The sequence below is a fragment of the Uranotaenia lowii genome, chromosome 3, assembly GCF_029784155.1.
Source record: "Uranotaenia lowii strain MFRU-FL chromosome 3, ASM2978415v1, whole genome shotgun sequence".
NCBI lineage: Eukaryota > Metazoa > Arthropoda > Insecta > Diptera > Culicidae > Uranotaenia > Uranotaenia lowii.
This window is the reverse complement of record NC_073693.1, coordinates 184,749,735-184,771,376: the sequence shown is the minus strand read 5'-3', so window position 1 is coordinate 184,771,376 and position 21,642 is coordinate 184,749,735. Positions and strand designations below refer to the sequence as shown.

Here is a 21,642-nt window from a genome sequence, read left to right as displayed (position 1 = left end):
TTAATTCTATTGAAGAAGTATTCAGTTTCCTTTCTAAGAAAATTTCAATGTTTGATAAAATGTTGTGTTCTGGCTAGTGGTGCCGGAAATGCCTCAGACACAGCACGGGTCTTGAATTATGGGATCTATTGCTGAAACCTAGGAAACTGGGAATTTCGGAATAGTTGCCCAAAGTATGGCTATTTTTAATACCATGCAGTCGAGCGATAAATCCTGGCTGGAGGTGCCTCAGACACAGTGCAGGGTTCGCGAATCGTGGGAATAGTTGCCGAGACCCGGTAAAACGGGAATTCTTGGAACAGTTGCCCAAAGTGTGGAAACATTCAATTTTTCCATGCAGTCGAGAATAAATCCTTGGCTGGGGGCAAATCAGTACACGGTTCTCGAAATTGGGAGTTTTTGCCTGCCCAAAGTATGGTATTTTTGACCATGCAATCGAGTGTAAAGCCTGACTGAAGAGTAGATAATAAAAATGAAATGACTGAGGTAAGGAAGCTTGATATTCGAAACCCATTTTAAATTAAGAAGTATTGACGAATCCAATTCTCGTTATTTTGGATTCCGAGAACCATAAACATAGATGTCGCTCCATCGTTAGGATAGGGATGAAATACTCGAAATTTGTCCACAAGTAATAAAAAAAAGAAATGATAATGGAAGTGTGAATCATGTTCAGGCTCGATGTTTATTATAGTTGGATTCACTACTAAAACTGCTACAGAAGGTTCATTTGATTGTTGCTAAAAATTCGGCTCTGTTTGAAAGAAAATCATACGTCTGAGAGCAATTTGGAACTTTCCCTCTAGTGTTTGTCTTTTTTTAATGAACTGAACTACACAAATGTTAAACAAGATGCAGGCTGGAAAAATTGTGGCAAAACAAAGTTTGGCTTTTTCTGTCTTTACGAGACGTTGGACGATGAGATTGACAATGTATAACAAAATAACTGATGTTTGAATAAAAAAAATGAGTGATAGAAAATAAATGAAACAAAATTTGTTTTATGAATATTTATTCTAAAACTAATGGAAAAAGGGAGAGAATGTAGTATCCAAGTAGACATGTATTTCAATACAGTTTATCTTCTATCAACTTAGAGCAAGTTCACTGGTTGAGATGGAGTTGGAAATTTCGATGGTTTACATCACATCACAACACATTTGCCGTCCACCGGTGTTGGGAAAATCTGATATTCGAACAGTTTCGCGCTGCAAAATTTGTATCGTATAACACTTTTTGGCTGAGGGTGATAGAAAAACGCAATGTTTTGCAACACCGAACCGAGTGATAGAGTCGGCGTTGCAATACAGTATTCGTGCATGAAGCGATTCGGTGCTGCCATCTATCTTATACTGAAAACCTCAGTTGAGGGGAAAATAAAGGAAATTGAGCAATTTCAGGATTTAAACATAAAGTGATATTTTCTTTAAAAAAAATGCTTTTATCACTTGAATTGATACTAATTGCAAAGAAGTAAATCAACTTTTTAAAATTTACAACCAATTTTGTTCATGCCCTTGCCAATCGAATGGGCTATCATGCATTTTTAGGGGCAGAGATGCCAGATAGCTGTGTGAATAAATAAATTCGATTTGTTTGTTTTGTTTGAGCGGTTTTCGGGAGAAGGAAAGTGTTTCATTTATTTTTATTTGAAAAAGGTATTCCGTCGGAATGTCCGGTAACAAGTTCGGAACACCGCCTTTAATGGTTCCATCACCCTCGCTGTTAATTTGACAAGTGTCAATTATATCAAACGCAGGCGTCGTATCGGGAGTAAAATTCAGCTTCCAATGAATTTTTCGGTCCCAGCGCAACCCGGACAAATTGCAGCTTATTGAAACGAAGAAACATCGGAAATTGAATGTTTGTATCAGGTAGGTGTTCTCAAAAGTCGGTAAATTATTTAAAATCAAAACCCATATCCCAAATTTTAGGTTGTGCTGCCGGAATGCACCAAGTTTGGCTTCCGATGGGTTGGATCTCTGATCCCTCTGTTCAAACACGGGCAGGAATGATTTTGCAATCGAAAAGTTCCACAGGTGTGACCTGGTTAGATGTTCGAAGAAAGAACAAGAAAAGAAACGGTCGGAAATATAAGTTTGTTTGAAAAGCTACGAAACAAAAACTCTTTATTCAAATTATATGTGAAACCTTTAAATTCGAAAAGTCCTTCAAATACCAAAATCACTTTCATGTGTGCTACATTGGCAGAACGTTACAATACCAGTATTATAGAATAACTATAATAACAACTGACTGATGATTTAAATACGTTTTTCATGAGTTTTTTTTATCTTAAGTGAACTGCAGAACAAACGTCCCATGCAACAGTTCCAAGCAGTAACATAATTATGCTTTGAGACATAAATTTGCAATGGTCATAAATAAGACTAAATGACGTCTCGATCATGGCAAACATAATACAGCTTCTCCAATTTATACGTTTTGTAATGAGAATTGATTACCTAAATCTTTTTTTTACCTTAAATGAATAAGTTAAACAAAGTTAAAACAAAAATTTAGTTTTTAATATTAAAAGCAAACTTAATTTATCGAAGTTATTTGGTTTTAATAAAAAAAATTTTTTTTTAATTTTGAATTTGAATTACGGTTTTATGGAATAAGAAATGTGTCTGAAATACCTATACTTTCTATTTGTCACTTACTTAATTATCACTTTGAAAATGAAGGTTTTAGGAAGAAATAAAAAACTTGATCAACTCGTGTTATCAAATGCACTTCAATACCAAACACCTAATTCTGCAGAATATAGTTTAATATTTGAATGCATTATAACTTAAACAATACTTATTCATGCATATAAATAATCAAATTTTCATATGGACACTACTTACTATTTCAAGTTAATGATCAAGTAAAATGAATTTGATTTCAATTTTCAAACGGTGAATTCAAAATACAAAAACTTTGTAAAATTACTGAAAAGCAAATTCTCTTGGTATCGCTGGTTGCTTTCGATTTTATACCTTCGTATTCTATCACACCGGTGGACGGCCAACATTTTTGGTCTATATTTCACGATAGAAAAATTCCCATCTGTGCTACAGAAGATACTACAGTGGTGAAAATAAAAATTACATGCACGCAGAAATAGCTAAATTGTTGAATGGCAAATCAACCGTCACCATTGTAATAAAAGTGTTCGAGGAATGTTTGTTGACAACTAGGAAGCCTGGATCAGGGGAAAATCGAAAACCAGGAGCCACAGTAACGTACAAAAGAGTGGCTAGCGCTTTCGAGCGCAACTCCAACCTCTCCGTTCGAGATGTCGCAAATAAGTTGGAAATATCTTCTACAGCCGTGTATGAAGCTCAAAAACTATCCGGACTATCGACTTATATGAAGGTAGTGACTGCTAATCGCAACGAGCAAAACCTTACGGCAAAAACAAAATCTCAGAAGCTGTAAACGACGTTGTTGACAAAGTTTGATTGCGTTGTTATGGACGACGAAACCTACGCCAATGCAGACTTCAGACAGCTTCCTGGACAAGAGTATTATACAGCAACCGGAAGGGGAAAGCTGGCAGCCATTTTCAAGAATATTAAACTATCAAAGTTTGCCAAGAAATATTTTGTTTGGCAAGCCATATGGTTTGCTATATCTGTAGCTGTGGCTTGAAAAACGACATTTTCGTTGCAACTGGGAACGTCAACCAGCAAATTTACGTGAAAGAGTATCTTCAAAAGCGTTTGTTGCCTTTTCTGAAGAAACATGACTCGTCTGTGCTGTTTTGCCGAATTCGGCATGAAAAAAGGTCATGGAGTGGTATGCCGCTAACAACATTCAGGTTGTGCCCAAGGATAAGAACCCTCCCAACACCCCAGATCTTCGCCCCATCGAAAAATTTTGGGCGATAGTTAAGCAGAATATTAAAATGACCTGAAAAACTATTGACAGTTTCTGAAATGCCGAAAAGTCTCTATCCACCTCGCTCAACTTGTGAATGCAATAAGTATTAATACAAGTTAATTGATTTATGGTAAATGTTAAATTAGCAATGAACCAAAACAAACTTTTTGGCAGAACTTTTCATTGACCATAAATAATGTCAGTTATCTAACACTACAAAGACGCCTGATTCAAACACCAACGTCTTTTCAGCCCACACTCATGTTGGCGGCCTTTGCCGAATGATGCAAAGCTCAAAAGCTGCTTTCTGAGAATAAATTAATGATAATATAATGATCGCATTACAACTGGGCGATCTGAAGAACAGAAAATCTGCGAAATTCATCCGTAATCATAGTGCTTACTATGCAAATGATCATTTCATGTCATAAATTAGAACGATATTGGACTTCAGTTTGCACCGATCTTCTGGCTCAGTTCCGAAGAAGTTTCATTGACAAAGATATTGTATGATCTGTTCACTGGTTGTCCCAATATCACACAGCCGTGGTGGACTTTGCCATATTTCGAATTAAAAAAAAACCGTGGACGTGGGCGGATAAATTTGGAGCGGCATCATTGCTACGCACTTTATCGAATCTTCGTGATCTTTGGGATTTGAATACCAGAAACTGGATTTCCCTAGGGTATGTTATGGATTTTCTTTTTTTCCGTGATACAAAAACATATAGCTCAGCTTTGTTGGAGCAGTCACATGTTTTCAGTCAACTTCAAATAATTAAAAACAAATATTCATCATGTATTTTCCATTTCTCGTCGACTATAAACTCGTGGTAGGTGTTTGGCTTTTCCGACATTTCGTCACACTTTTCCCCCAAACACGCCAAGTCGTAAAAACTGCTCTGTTCTTCCCGAGGCGGCGCATTGCCACGCTATTCAGAAATTCTTCTGGTCAGACAATTTGCCGAGGCGGTCATATGGAGCGCGATCATGGCAATAACACGTGTGCCAAAAACGCACGACAAGAACGGGTTTCGAAGCATGTGTGAGCGGGTGTTTGGAAACGTTTTCCTGAGAAAACATCTCGGAAATTCGCCGAAATATTTCACACATAACAGAGCTGAAATAAAAAAAGCAGCTTTACGATCGGAAAGGTAACAATATCCATCATCGTTCGGTACGATTGCATGACGTTCCATTTTTCAACCTTTCATGCTAATTTATCATTTTTACGCAAAATTCTTTTGATCGTTGTTAAGTCGACAATAGTTTAGAAAGTTTGACTACCTATAGATGTTTCTTTTATATTTTAATTCAACTTATCATGTGATCAAAATCTGTTGAAAGAATTAAAAATACACAACAAGTACCTTTCGACGCTAAGCATACGAATAAAAACTGATTTAAGAATGTTTTAAATATTTAAATAACGTATGCAGAATCAGAATTCAGAAACTAAATTCAGAATCAGAATTCGAAAACTTCATTCAGAATCAGAATTCAGGATCTAATTCAGAAATCAGAATCAGAATTCAGAATCAGAACTCTTATGAAGAGATTAATCACCGTAATTTATGATAGTCACTTTCATTTATCGGCCTTATCGGTGAAAAGCGATGTCCTTTATAGTAGGGAGATCTAAAGATTATGGAATTTTATGGATGGATAGAAGGTTAGATGAAATGAAATATGGTGAAAATGAGCGGGTAGAATTTATTAAGAAGCATTATCATCACGTATCACAATTCTGAATTCTGATTCTGAATTCTGATTCTGAATTTTGATTTTGAATTCTGATTCTGAATTCTGATTCTGAAATCTTGATTCTGAATTTTGATTGTGAATTCTGATTCTGAATTCTGATTCTGAATTCTGATTCTGAATTCTGATTCTGAATTCTGATTCTGAATTCTGATTCTGAATTCTGATTCTGAATTCTGATTCTGAATTCTGATTCTGAATTCTGATTCTGAATTCTGATTCTGAATTCTGATTCTGAATTCTGATTCTGAATTCTGATTCTGAATTCTGATTCTGAATTCTGATTCTGAATTCTGATTCTGAATTCTGATTCTGAATTCTGATTCTGAATTCTGATTCTGAATTCTGATTCTGAATTCTGATTCTGAATTCTGATTCTGAATTCTGATTCTGAATTCTGATTCTGAATTCTGATTCTGAATTCTGATTCTAAATTCTGATTCTGAATTCTGATTCTGAATTCTGATTCTAAATTCTGATTCTGAATTCTGATTCTGAATTCTGATTCTGAATTCTGATTCTGAATTCTGATTCTGAATTCTTATTCTGAATTCTGTTTCGTTAGAACATTTTTGGAAGTATCAACAAATAAAAAAGCTCCAAATTTGGCCTCAATTTTAGTGATAAATATGAAAGCCCATACTCTTTTTTTTGTCGAGTCGCCAAAGTTTCGCTCATCAGTAGACTTTAACTGCATATGAATTTCACCTACATGTCCGATTGTCAATCACGAATGCAAAGCAAACAAACACCTATTGTAGATTTCCGTACAAGCTGTAAACTAACAAAAAAAAATCAATTCAACTGAACGCGACGCAACGGCCGATAACTTTTATTCTTACACTAATATACTTTTTGCTTTATCAGTACGGTCAGGTACGATACACCTCATTCCTTACATCACAATCGTTTCGGCACACACAGGTTAATCAATATAGGAAAAAAACATTAACCCTTATCTTTTTTTTATTTCCTTCTCTTCGTCTACTTTAGTCTTCCAAACTTTGCTCTACAGGTGTGTTGGTACGATTTAAAAAAAATGATGATGCTATCGAAACGACATATTTCATTTTCATTTGACTAAACACTTTTTAGTCGCACGATGCACAATGTTCGTAAGTATGCTCAATTCCGAAGACTACGATGTGAATGGATTCGACTTTTATGGGAATGGAGGAAAAGGGTTCAAAATTCCAGGGAAGTTGCCAGCCATGCGGTTGCACTTGGCGATTTCGGCCAGCTGAAATACTTGAAACTAGCATTTTCGAATACAATTAGGCGTTGAGATATCTCCCACATGAGCTTACCTGTGCGTTGATAGTCTGAATGCCGATAATGAATGTTGATAGCAATGCTACAGCTAGTAGACATTCGCCGAGAATTCGGGTCTCGGACCCCATCTTCACTTAAGCACTTGGAACAACACTCGCCGGCCACCTAGTTTGAACTTCAACACTTGCAACAATAAGCCAAATCCAGTTATCCACACACGCAATGAAATTGTTATCTAATAACGTCACCGCTGAAACAAATCTAGCTTAGATAAAAAGAACACAAATTTTAACTTTTGAACTCATTTCCACAAATTTGGCAATCTTCCGCTGTAACAAACTTCTTAATTTTTCTTTCTTTAAATTTCAGGAAAAACAACACGACAGCTTCGAATAAAACAAGCCGACCGAAGGTTTTACATATCAAGCTATTACTCAACGTTACAAAATCCCAACGATATGTATATTTAGATCGACAGAATATTCCACCCGAAATCTTCACTTCTGCTACTAATTTGCCTCAGGCGCGCTTCACTTTTGATATTAAAATAAACTCTGACAAACCGACTCAAGTCAGTAGCACCAGCAGCAGCAGCACACTCCGGTCGTTGTTCCGCTAGGCGAGAGAACTTCTTCTCTGGCAGAACTGGTCTGCAGCAGAGATCAACCAAGACTAACCAGTCAATGGCAAGAAACCGACTCACAGCCCCATCGCATCGCATAGGTCTGACGGGTGGAGCTCCCGGCGTGCTTCAAGATTTCGACCAAATCAACACGTCGAACAGGGACTTATCCAGCTTGGGCTGGACGGCACAACGGATGATTAAGAATTGCCCCCCAATAAGCCGATGGACGCCGCATTCCCCTATAGGAAACTTGTTTCCCGCGCAAAATGAAGTCAGAAAACATCGAACGTGGGGAAGCTTTTCATCGTATCAATCGTGTAAAGTATAGAATTTATCTTGGCCACTTGGAGTGGCTCGGTTTCGCTCAATCGAACGGTCGCGTTGGAAATATAGACGTTTGATTAAGATTGTCGATAAGTTTTACAAAAGAAATTGAACTGCTTTCCAAGAAAAACGAATGATGCACTGTTACTTCATTTATCAAACACTATTTTCACTAGGGCTCCACACAGCGAAAAGTTTCTTAAGGGGGGAGTAGGGTCTAACACTTTCAAAAAATCGATTTTTATTGTAAAACATTTCAAGAATGTTGTGTCAAATTTTCAAGTCAATCGAAGCAAAACTGTAGAAATTATCTCCTCTCCTCCTCTCCTCTTATCTAATACTGCAAGAATTCGCAAGCAGAAACTTCAAACGCGTTTTTCTCGTAAGCACATTTTTAAAGCCAGTGGACATCGTCATTTGAAAACTACTTCATCGATTCTTTTCAAATTTGGAACATATTTTCTACATATAAAATACCAAACCCCAACGATTTTCTTTTTTTTTTACTTTGGAGAGATTTTACAGATAAAAAATGGCGGATTTTTTCGTGAAAAATCGTAGTTTCTACTTCAAACAGCCACAAAAATTTCATAAACAAATTTTTCAAGTTAAATAAAATCGTTGGGGTCCAGAAAAACATCTATTAAAAATATTTTGCTCTGATTTTTTACTTCAGATGATTCTGTGCTGAGATACAGTGGACACTGCAAATCCTGTTTTCTAAAAGGCATCCTCGGAAGTGCTCCGTCACCGGCTCATTTTTCAATATTTTTCTACGAAAAAATAACTAAATGTTCTTTTAACAATGCTTTGTATAATGCAAAAAATTTGAATACATTTGTTTGAACGATAGCTCTAAAAAAAATTCGTGAAAATAGTGTTTTTTTTACTCGTTAGACCTGATGTGTCTGCCTCACGAAAGGAAATCAACTAAAATACTCAGCTGTCAAATGGATAGTTTAGATTAAGCTTGCCAGATTGCCCGGATTTATCCGGGTTTGCCCGGATATTTGATGCAAAATTTCGAGAAAGTCCGGTCCGGCCCGGTTGCCCGGATATCGTGAAAAAAGTCCGGATATTGCCCGGATTTTTTCACAATTTTCACAAAGAAACCAAAAAAAATCAAAGTTTTTGAGTAAGTTTCAGCAAAATCGATTAACGGTATGGAAATTTTCAACGGTTGTTTCAAATAATTTCGCTGATTTACTTTTATAAACCTTTAAATATTTAAGTGTTCCAAAAACTTTTTGGAAGTCTGCAATTACATTAATAAAATATTAATTTCATTTTTTTGCATTTTTTCTTTGCTTTTATATATAATAACACCTAAATTTTGCCCGGTTTTTGCCAGGTTTTTGGATTTGAAAAATTGAAATCCATGCCCGGATTTTGCCAGTTTTTTTTTGAAAAAATGCCCGGAATTGCTAGGCCCGGATGAGAGTGGAAAAAATTCTGGCAACCTTAGTTTAGATATTTCGAGATAGAATGATAATACTCAGGGTTGTGGTAGTGAGGCTGTACGAATGATAAGAGACCTGCTCTTCTTATTCGTCAGCTATTTATTGTAAATCCATACGTCTGGTTTCACACTCAGAGATGTAAGTCTCCGTCACGATATTAATTTTAATTCAATGGACATAACAAGACCCTACTCCCCTCTTTAAGTATACGGAATCCAAAATATTGGTGATATATTTTTCCACCACTGTAATTCATCAAACATGGTATTGTAAACGCTTTTTGATTCATTTTTTTTGTTTTTCCAAAAAAAATGTAAAGTTGAATTGGTTTTGTTATACGTTTGAATTTCTTGATCGGAATAGTAATTCTCATCTAGAGTGTTTTAGAAAATTATGTAAAGTAGGACAGATCAACAGTTTTTTTTATTTTTTTGTAATCGTTTAAGTTTTAATTTTGGTTGGTAAAAAATAAATTTATTGAATTTCTCAATTTACTACTCGATTTACCCAATTCATCAAACACTATTTTTAATAGGTTTCTTGTAATTTCCTATGGCCAGTTATTTATGTTCATTCGACATGCAATTTTCTCTTAGCCTCTTCTTTGTGCCTTTGATATATAGTTTTGTTTTTTTTTTATTTTTTTTTGTAATTTCAAGATTATATTTAACCCTACACAATCCTCTTTCCTATCCTCTAGTTAAATTAATTAACAGTTGAGTAGCCGCGACGATTACGGCCCCCCTCTTACTAACATCACACAAGAGTGAAATTCATACTCGGCACAAAAAAAAACTTAATGAGTTAAATGCCTTAATAAAACTACTTGTAAATTAAAAAAAAATTATATTTAAAAGAGTTGTGATGGAGATTAAATGATTTGAATCATAGAATTTTTATCTCTGATTTGTTATATATATAGACTGATGAACATAAGTATTCGACTTAAGCTAACTCATCGCGTTTAATTAAACTATCTTCAAAAAGCTTGTGATATTTACACAACAAGTCAGTAATTTTTGGTATTTTTTTTTCAATTTGATCTAAACACTTTTAAAATCGTAGATCGTTTAAATGCAATCAAAACCAATTTTTCAATTGTGTAACTCTCCTTTCGTTACGCCCGCTCAGTCCAAAGAGATTCCTCAAGATTCCCAGGGTCGGCTCAAGCTTGTCGTAATTGAGAAAGTGATAAGAAGAGGTAGAAATCACACCAAGTTACTGAATTTTGATATATTTATTCGGCACATAAATCCCTAACATGCCCTAAGTCGCCCAGATCTGAGACAAGTTCCTTGGTTTGGAAACGAAACCACGAGGCCGTCGGGAAATCGGTGTTGCCTTCGGAGGTTTTAGGTTTCTATCGGTTCGGCCACCAATGGGGGATTCCACACCAGCTTCCAGTGCGTCGGACCACAGGGCCGTCGGAGCGTAGGTTGTTGTAACGCTCTTTTTGGAACTTCCGACCACGAGGTATGTTAGAACGTATGTTGGTTGAACGCTCTTTCGGAATTTAGAAAATTGAGGAATGCTACCTCAGCCTTCTTCGAGAGCAGACAGTTTACCCAGGCTTATCCTGGTAGAAATTGGCGCTACCCACGGATTAAGCCAAAGGTTTTGATCAACGAGGTCACTTAACACGGATAAAACTTCCGGAACTAGTTAAGGGACGATTTATAGGTAAACTTTGGAACAAACACCTTTTTGTAGCGTAAGATGTTGCTTTCTTGCTGGTCCGAAACGAAGTGGAAGATCCAGCGGAAGTCTCGTTTTTCCAACTCCGTTTTCCATTTTTCCATGAACTTTTACCATAGGGCAGTATTTATACCACTTTGGTGAAGTTCTGTGGTGTTTTGTGGAGAGTGTGGTGTAGTTGCTTCTGTCTACAAACCTAGCAGTGTACTGTTGGTTTAAATATGAAAAAGACGTTGTGCCGCAACCTACTCTTTTCTTTTTCAATATTTTGAATTTTTATTTTATTTTTATTTGTTTTATTTTAGTAAATTTTTGAATGCATTTTTAGTTTGTTGGTTGGCGTTTTATTCTTAAAACTATCCTAAATAGCTTACTCGGTAGAAGTGGGATTTTTACTCTTATATTTATTAATAATTTAAGAAAATCAAGAAATTTACAAATGAATAAGGGGACGTAGAAATATGGACGGTTACAATTGTACTGAAAAAAATTAAGCTAACAGATCTTTTTATCACAAAAATTGACAAAAGTCAGAGCATTGTAAAATTTAACTCAAACTTGGCAACTGTCTTAGAAACTCCCAGAAATTTTGGCAACCCTTTTGGAAAGTCTGAGGATGATTGGAAATATTTAATTTTTATTTTTTAATTTCATTCTTTTTTTAATCGACTTTCAGGGTCAATAAACAATTGTTAAAATGTCTAAAACTGTCGATGAAAATATTTCTTTAAAAAAATCGGTATTATTTTATTGATCACACATTCAAAAATATCAATATTAAAGCGTTTAAAAGAGATGAAAAATAAAGAAGGAAATTTACAATACATGAAGAGAAGAGCTGATTGTAAATTGAGGAAAAGTGGGTTTCCGAGTTTTGTTGCTTTAGTGAAAAAGTTCGCCTAACAGAAAATCAACTTCTTCAAGTTCGTTAAATGCTTTAAGTGTGTTCAACATTCATTTTTCTGTGTTCCTAAAACCTGCAAAAGACATGTTTGAGTTTAGACCAAAGGACTAATAAATATAAATTATTGAAATTAGGCCGGAACAAATTTTGTTTTTCTTTTTTCAACCCCTCTCCCTTCCAGATTTTCGAAAACACCCAAAGGGGAAAATAAATAAAGTTTAAAAAATTTCATCGATATACCATCATGTCACCATCTACCGCCCAGTTAAGGTTTTTCAACTTCAAACATGTGTAATAAAAAAACGACGGCAGATTTTTATTCGCTTTTTTTTCCAATACATCTCAAAACTGCTCTACTTTAAATAAAAAATTTAGTGGAAACGTTGAGGTGTTCAACTGGCCCTATTACCGCCCACTCGACTTTTTCGGGTATCGATAATGTTTTCTTAAGGAAAAACTATCTAACAACACGGAAACTGTTCTTTTTAATATTGTCCATGTAACGGGCTGTCAAAACCATATTTTGGATCTTGAGAGAATACATTTTGTGAAATCTTTCCCGCAAATTTTGTACAAATTTTAACAAAGTGCGTTGACTGACAAAATGATGATTCCCGGCAAACAGCCTCAAGTAATCGGTTACTTTCAGCGATAAAACATCATTTTCTAACGTAATCAAACTAAATGCTTCTTACAATATACACTTTTGATACAATACATGCGTTAAAAACAAAGAAATTGTGCGTGTAATTAGGAACCCACACTTTTATTTATACACCAATTACCGCCCATCACTAAACGCTTCAAAAAACAACAACTATTGAAAAAATCGAAAATTTTCCGATGCAAATCTATTCTACAAAAATCAAACTATCGTTTCAAGTCGATTGTAGGACAAATACGTACTATTTAGTAAACAAAACCCCTTTTTTCCCTAGGAGCACAGTTATGCTTAGTTCGCTAACAGGCGTCGAATTCAATAATTTGACCGGAAACGAAAAACCAAATATTTTATTTCTGGCTATAGTTAGCATAATTAAGTGATGATTTTTCAGTGAAATGGTCGAACAATGATGCCGACACAGAACACAGGTCTTATTTTTAGAGAAAAAATTCCAGTTTTTTTCGAAATACACACAAAAGGGTGATTTTGGGCGGTAAATGGTGTCTGGGCGGTGAATGGTGACTTGATGGTACATACATATAAACAAATTTCATTCAGTGGACATAGAAACAGGTCAGATTTCATATCTACAAAGTAAGAAAGCTGTCTAGCCTTATCAATAGAAGGAATACGTTGGCCTAATTGTAAGGATGAAGATTGGATCACTGATTGTAAAATTCTAAATTGCTTCGACGTCAAAACGTACTTTGAAGCGGGCGCCTAGCAGATCATCGGTCAAATCCAGCCTAAATATTCTTGCAAAGTTTCGAAAGAAAAATTCACAAATTTTCTACGCTTTTTTTCATTATGGCTGATGATCTATGAGTGTGGCAATTTAAATTTATCACTTCTAAAAATTCCACAGTTAACGAACAAATAAAAGAGAAAAAATGCCACAAAAAGCAGTCGCTTACCTTTCATAGGTCCCACAAAGCTGATGCTCCGATTTTATTACTTCTGGAACCGTGCAATTACGCGAAAACTGCAATACAGAGATAAGAAGACAAAGGTTTTGTTTTTTTTTCTGAAAAAAAAATCGTCAAAACTACATTCCAAAAGAGGTATTCTGGGTTATTTTGAAGGGAAGGGTCCAGGAATAGTCTTCTAAAGTGTTCCAGTACAAAAAGGATAAAATGCTAGGAACCCAATCAATATGTAAGAGTTTTTTTAAAAGAAAACATTCAAAAAAGGGTTTTGTTCGCTTATATTATAACTCAGTTGGCAAAGCAATTTCCTCCTGAGTCTTGCCTGAGTGCATGGGTTCGATGTTTACGAACACAATTGCTCCGGATATTTTTTTCAATAATTGTCTGCCAACTGCAGATACTAAAACACAATAAACGAAACAAAAATTTTTTAACATGATATGCACTGTAACATCTGCTAAATATTTTTAAGAACTTCACTTCTTGAGAATGATTCAAAAATCAAATCCTCGGTTTTATAAGTAACCAACTATATACAGACCTCGTTCGTTTTTGGCAACATTCGATTTTGGCAACATTCGATTTTGGCAACATCCGATATTGGAACATCTGCCAAAATCGAACGGTTTTTAGAAGCAACATTACCTTTAAGTTTTCGTTATAACAGGACCGATTTAATTTAGACAAACACCATAAATATGTTTTTATGTTCTAAAATGGTGATAAAATGCAACAATAAAAACCAAAGATTTTTCCAAATTTTATAAAGTACTCAAAAATGACAAAAAAATGACAAAAAGATGAAAAATTCAAAAACTTAAAAATCAAATTCAAACAAAAGACTGAATATGACAAATAACAACAAAAAAATGATGAAGAATGACAAAAACATCAAATATGACAAAAGAAAACAAACATTATAAACAAAACAGGAAAAGTGCAAAATGCATCAAAAATATGATGAAAAAAATAAAAAATCGACTACAATTGGTCGGAAATTGACTAAAATTAACGTTTTTAATAATAATGATAGTTATTTGTAAAAATAACTGAAAAATAAGATGAGAAAAAAAACCGTTCGATTTTGGCAACACAAAATGTACGGGCGTGTTGCCAAAATCGAACGGGAAAAAAAAGCAGTATCCTAGAGAATTTATAATATAATTAAACTTATCTTGTCCATCTTATTGTTTACTGATTTGACAAATAAAATAACTTCATGCTTTATCAGATTGCCGAATGTTATTTCGTTTTTTCAAGAATATCTTAGATCTGACACGACAGATAAAGCATTGCATAAAATATGTTGTTAAGTATTTATAAATTGCAATGAGTACTCGTGTTCGGATTCACACGAACAAAACAAAAATAATGCATTTATGCCGACCGGATCAGCTTCGTACAAACCATGCGCAGTTCAATGCAAACCACGTGTTTTAGTGATAATAAAGTAGATAGGTTCCTATAATGATCAGATTTGTTTAATCAAAGACACCTCGTGTGGGCCGAGTGCAACAATAATGTTGAGAGAGTAATTTTTCTACACATAGACCACTCATTCTCTTTGAATTTCCCATTTCCCGTCCCACAACTGAAAAGAAAGGCCGGCCGGCGGAAAATTTGAGTGAGTGACTTGAACGGGCTCTCCTACAAAAAGAGAAAGAGCGTAAATTTACCACAGTTGATAAAACCACTGTTGATCATGCTCTAAGCAATCACACAAACCTAAAATATTAAAGGGTTTCAACTGTTGCTACCAGAGAACAGGTTAGTACGGATCGAGCTGGTGAGGTTCCTGCGATTTCCGGTGGATGTATTGGAAGAATTGTGATTTTCAAAATACAATTTAGCAAATTTTTTTATTTTTGTCATTTTTATCATTTTTGTCATTTTTGTCATTTTTGTCATTTTTGTCATTTTTGTCATTTTTGTCAATTTTGTCAATTTAGTCAATTTTGTCAATTTTGTCATTTTTGTCATTTTTGTCATTTTTGTCATTTTCGTCATTTTTGTCATTTTTGTCATTTTTGTCATTTTTGTCATTTTTGTCATTATTGTCATTTTTGTCATTTTTGTCATTTTTGTCATTTTTGTCATTTTTGTCATTTTTGTCATTTTTGTCATTTTTGTCAATTTTGTCATTTTTGTCAATTTTGTCATTTTTGTCATTTTTGTCATTTTTGTCATTTTTGTCATTTTTGTCATTTTCGTCATTTTTGTCATTTTTGTCATTTTTGTCATTTTTGTCATTTTTGTCATTTTTGTCATTTTTGTCATTTTTGTCATTTTTGTCATTTTTGTAATTTTTGTCATTTTTGTCATTTTTGTCATTTTTGTCATTTTTGTCATTTTTGTCATTTTTGTCATTTTTGTCATTTTTGTCATTTTTGTCATTTTTGTCATTTTTTGTCATTTTTGTCATTTTTGTCATTTTTGTCATTTTTGTCATTTTTGTCATTTTTGTCATTTTTGTCATTTTTGTCATTTTTGTCATTTTTGTCATTTTTGTCATTTTTGTCATTTTTGTCATTTTTGTCATTTTTGTCATTTTTGTCATTTTTGTCATTTTTGTCATTTTTGTCATTTTTGTCATTTTTGTCATTTTTGTCATTTTTGTCATTTTTGTCATTTTTGTCATTTTTGTCATTTTTGTCATTTTTGTCATTTTTGTCATTTTTGTCATTTTTGTCATTTTTGTCATTTTTGTCATTTTTGTCATTTTTGTCATTTTTGTCATTGTTGTGGATAACGTTGATGCAGAACACCGATTTTTAATAGCTGATGCTTCAAACTGCAAGTATATTGAATTCATTACAAGTGTCTGATAATAAGGTGATTTATATGGTGACTTACAATTAAAGTGTGCGTTAGTGGTATATTTCCACACAATTTCAAACGGGGCTCGATGGTTAGCTAATCTACCTGATGGTCTAGAAATTCACGATCATATATGTAGTTAACCTAAAAGCATTCAATCTGTCTATTTCAGATGTAATTTATCTGTGATCTTACCGTGTAAAGGTAAACTTTTTCTCTAGTTTCCTTTTTAAAGTGTAGATTAACTATTTAGCACTAATGTAAATAAACTGTTCTGCGAGGCAGTGGCTGAGGAAAAGTGTAATTTTGTGATTTTCAGAAAATGTGGTTCTAGCGAGTAAGTATTTCTAATCCGACTAATCGAAACACGTTTTTAATATTCCCTACTCTATCTGACGGCTCTCTGTTTGTTTGTTTCTCCCATTTCCTAGGTGATCGTTCGATGAAGTCGCCGAAACTCACTCATCAGGTTCTCGGCACAGTGGGTTCGACAACATTCTCCTCCCCGTGTAGTCTCGGGGACTTCCGGTCATCCGTCGGGAGTGCTGCGCGTACATCAAGAAGGGCTAAAACTGTGGCTGGGCGGCGAATGATTCCATTGCTTGTCCGAACAAGTGCTTGTCGCACTTGACCGTCAGTTCCCTTGTAAACCTCCAAAATGCGTCCACGTTCCCAACCATTTCGATGGTTCTTGTTTACCACCACTACCAAGTCACCTGCTTCCAGTGGTCTTACCGAGTCAAACCACTTTGTTCTGCGTGCAATTGTGGGCAAATATTCTTTTATCCATCGACTCCAGAAAATATCGGTTAACGTTTGCGCCAGGCGCCAACTGTCGCGCAACACACGCGTGTCCGATTGAATTATGCTGGGGGGTTGTGTTATACCCCTTTCTCCGTAGAGAAGAAAATGATTCGGCGTGATGGCTTCCGCATCTGCATGATCGAGTGGGACATAAGTTAGTGGACGGGAGTTGACGATTCCTTCTGCCTCCAGTGCAACCGTTGCCAGTACTTCGTCACTGGGATGTTGTTGATGATTACCAATCGCCTGCATAGCTTCCTTTATTGAACGCACCATGCGTTCCCAAGCACCGCCCATATGGGGGGAGAGCGGCGGATTGAAGAACCATTGGGTATCTGTGTTTGTAAATGTAACCGCGCATTCCTTACTTATATTTTCAATTGTATCTCGTAGGATGTTGCTGGCGCCCCGAAAATTGGTACCATTATCGGAGTAAAATGAAGATGGTGAGCCGCGGCGCGCAATGAACCTTCGTATTGCTAAGATGCAGGAACTCGTCGAGAGACTACAAACGATTTCCACGTGGACCGCTCGAATGGTAAGACAGGTGAAAAGGCATACCCATCGCTTCACTAGACTGCGACCCTGTTTGACCAGAAGTGGACCAAAATAATCCACTCCCGTATGGGTAAACGGCTTTATATATGGGGTCAATCGCACTGCCGGTAGAGGAGCCATCCTTGGAGGGCGTGGTCGTGCGTTGCGAATGCGGCAAGCCATGCAGTTTCTCGCAACTCTGCGTACAGCTACGCGTAAATTTGGGATTCGGAACTTCTGATGAATCTCATTGCAGACCGTCTCGTTATTTCGATGGAGGAACCGTTCATGATAGTTGAGAATAAGTAAATTTGTAAGATGATGATTTTTCGGCAATATAACAGGAAACTTAGTTTCAGCTGTAGCGCTAGGAGCGGCTCCTATTCTACTGTCCATTCGAATCACTCCAGACTGGTCCATAAAAGGTGAAAAAATGTATAGCGCACTGGATTTCGGGATTCCTTCGGATTTCGTTCCTTTCAAGAGGCCTTGAAGTATATGATATTCCTCCGGAAAGACATCAAGTTGAGTTTGTTTCCACAGTAGAGTCTCTGCCTCTATAAGTTCGGCCGAGCTAAATGGACCGGAAATGATGACCTTTTTAAATCTTTTTACTGCTCGTAAGAAACTCGCTGTAGCCCGTAGTAGTCTGCTCCACCGTGGAAATCGTGTAACCTCGATGAGGGAATATGGAGCTTCAGAATGATGTAAGAACACAGATCGAAGCTCGTCTTCTGGAAGCGGATAATTTTTGCGATTCACTGGCCAATGATCTTCGGATTGCTTGAGGAATTCCGGTCCGGAAAACCAACGGTTATTTGGACTGAAATTGGGTCCATTTCCCCATTTAGTGGCGTCATCGGCCACATTCTGTTTGGAAGGTACGTAGTGCCATTCGCAAATTGAGGTTTTAGCTAGAATCTCCCCTACCCGATAGCTCACAAATTGATGGTAGCGTCGACTGTCTGAACGTAACCAGGCAAGAACTGTAAGTGAATCAGTCCACAGATATTTACGTTCAATTGGAAGTTCTAAAGTTTCTGACAAAGTCTCCGTCATGCGAGCACCCATGAGAGCTGCTTGTAACTCCGATCGAGGCATTGATATCGGCTTTAAAGGAGCCACTTTGGTCTTTGCTGAAAGTAACGCACAAAGAGGGCTATTATTATAGATAAGTCGCAAGTAAGCTACACATGCGAATGCTGATTCGCTGGCATCTACGAACACGTGCAATTGCAGTCCCTTGATATCAGCACTAGAGATTCCAGGAAAAAAGTAGCGAGGGACGCTTACTTCGTTGAGTTTTGCCAAAAGCTCCGTCCAACGGTGCCATTTGACACGCAGCTCCTCAGGCATAGCTTCATCCCAATCTGATCCATATTTCCAGAGCTCTTGCATGATGATTTTACCGTGGACAACAAAGTGAGCGATTAGTCCTAGTGGGTCGAACAGGCTCATAACGGTGCGCAGCACTTCTCTTTTTGTGGGTGTGCGCTCGGGATTTAAAATCTGCTCAATAGCTGGCTGCAAAGTAGTGCTAAACGTGAAGAGATCTTGGCAAGGTTTCCACATCATGCCCAAAATCCGTTCTGCCTTTTCAGGTTCTTCCACGCCCGGTTCCAGGTTCAAATGCTTGAAGCTGTGCGGGTACGGAGCCCCAATTTTTTCGAGAACTTCTGGGGCATTCGAAAGAAAGTTGCGGATTTCAAAACCTCCTAACGCATGTACATGACTGACCTCTTTTATCTGTTCGATGGCTTCGTCAATGGTGTCAACGCTAGCAAGGAAGTCGTCCACGTAGTGTCTGTTGATTATAGCTTCGGCAGCGCGTGGAAACTGTGTTGCATGTTCTTTGGCATTCCTGTTTTTTATATACTGTGCAATGCAGGGAGAACAGGAGGCACCAAATGTGGCGACGTCCATTACATAAATTTGTGGTGTTTCGTCTGTTTGATTGCGAAAAAGGAACCGCTGGGCTTGCTTGTCTTCTAATATTATGTTCACCTGGTGGAACATCTCCTTGATGTCACCGCATATAGCTACACTTCGTTGGCGAAATCGTACAAGTACAGCTGGCAACGACGTCACCATATCCGGTCCCTTCATCAACATGTCGTTGAGCGACACTCCATTCGTTTTGGCAGCAGCATCCCAAATCAAGCGTACTTTAGTGGGTTTTTTGGGGTTGCGCACTATTCCCAGTGGTAAGTACCAGATTTGACCTGGGTCCGACTCAGTCAATTCTCGATCGGTAATTTTATGAGCATAGCCCTTTTCCAAGTAGCTTGCTATTTGAGAACGGACAATTTCGTGCAACTCAGGATCCTTTTGTAGACGTTTATTGAGACTTGCCTCGCGACGTGCCGCCATCGGATAAGTGTTTGGGAAACAACGGTGTTTGTGTTTCCAGAGAAGTCCGGTTTCGAAGCGATTGCCTAGTCGTCGCGTGGTTTGCTGGAGAATATCTAAGGCCTCCTTTTCTAAGGTTGAGTCCGGCTCTTTAACCACTAGAGTTTCTTCCAGTTTAAAAAAACTGCCCATCAAATCGTGTAGCTGCTGGTTGCCGAATTGCTGCTCCCAGTGTACATGTAAGGTTACTTCGTTGCGGGGTGTTTTAATCTGCTTACCGTATACACACCACCCAAGTCGTGTCTTGGCAGCAATCGGTTCGTCTTGTCGACCCTCTCGAATGGTTAAGGGTGTTAGAAGACTCACATGTTCGATTCCAATAATGAGCATTGGTCTGACGCCGGAGTAACTGTTGAAGGGAAGTCCCTTCAGATGAGGATAATCCTTTTGCATGCCAGCGTAATTGAACGATTGTTCGGGTAAATTTAATTGCTCGACAGTTCGAACATCTTTCATCGTATACCGTTTTGCAGAACCCTGGCCAGAGATTTGCACAGAGACTCTCATGGATCCCTTCTCTTCGCGAGAAATGTCACTAGTCCAGGTTAGCCACAGCGGGTCAACTGGCCCCGTGATACCCAGTTCCGTTGCGATGGAAGCATCCATTAAAGTTGATGAGGACCCATCATCGAGGAAGGCGAAGGTTGTCACTCTTTTTCCGTTACAGTGTAAATTTACCGGTAGGTATCGGAAAAGAACAAAGGATGTACCGAAATGATGATTAAGGATGGAAGTCTCACCCCGTTCTTCTGATGGTTCAGCAGCATTACGTGTACTTTTAGAGGCGACGGGATGCAACAATGCGTGGTGTCTAGTCTTGCAGCCATTAATGCCACATACTCTCCTGGAGCGGCAAGGCCCATTTTTGTGTGGTATTAAGCATAATGAACACATTCCCCTTTGCTTGACCGCCTTCCACCTCCCATCCAAGTCTAGGGTCTGAAATTGCACACAGTGGATCACTTCGTGGTTTGGATCAGAACAGTAAACACACCGCTTATGTGAAATTTGAACCCCTTCTGAATCATCGTGTTCCGAGTTTTCTATGTGGATGTTAAGTTTATGTTTGTCGCGCACCGATTTAACTGCCTTCTCTGTACTGAACGACATACAGTTTGGCATAACAACGTCCGAAGCTGCTTCGACCTGCTCAGACATAAATTCACTAAAGGTCATCATGTTAACGGGGGTGTATCGTCGCTTGAAACGCGACCATTCCATTTGTAAAGGTGTTGGTAGTTTTTCCACAAGCTCGAGTAGCAACATAGGATTCGATAGATGTTCCTCCAAATTTGCAATTGCCATATCGTCTACAGCATTTCTAACGGCTAGTCCAAACGTAATTATCGATTTCAGGTTGTCTTGTTTTGGCGGGGGTGCACGGCGAAGTTTTTGTAGCATGGAAAAAAGAAGAATCTCCGGGCATTTGAAGTGTATTCATGATGTACGGAACCGAGTCGGGATACTGGAGTTTACTTTTTACAGCTTCTAATGCCTCCCCTTGCAGGCATCGTTGCAGTCGTGCCAGGTTTTCAGCATGAGTAAACCCACAAGATTCTGTGCTATTTTTG

General features: G+C 37.2%; 2 protein-coding genes across 4 annotated transcripts in view; both read right to left on the bottom strand.

Annotated features, from left to right (window-relative positions):
• Positions 1-7,559, bottom strand: part of LOC129750802 (basement membrane-specific heparan sulfate proteoglycan core protein-like) — a 285,122-nt gene extending 277,563 nt beyond the window's left edge. Inside the window, exons 1-2 of one of the 3 annotated variants that reach the window (XM_055745877.1) lie at positions 7,474-7,559; positions 6,942-7,167 (exon numbers count right to left, since the gene is read on the bottom strand). In XM_055745877.1, coding sequence (XP_055601852.1) covers positions 6,942-7,034 — 93 coding nt within the window. In that variant the 5' untranslated portion in view covers positions 7,035-7,167; positions 7,474-7,559. Of the gene's footprint in view, positions 1-6,941 lie in introns of all 3 variants that reach the window. The other 2 variants (XM_055745878.1, XM_055745879.1) reach the window with 2 other exon arrangements.
• A 9,227-nt stretch (positions 7,560-16,786) lies between these two features.
• Positions 16,787-21,376, bottom strand: LOC129752915 (uncharacterized). Its single transcript, XM_055748704.1, has one exon. It carries the CDS (start codon positions 21,374-21,376, stop codon positions 16,787-16,789), a length of 4,590 nt encoding a protein of 1,529 aa, XP_055604679.1.
• Between the last annotated feature and the right edge of the window lie 266 nt (positions 21,377-21,642).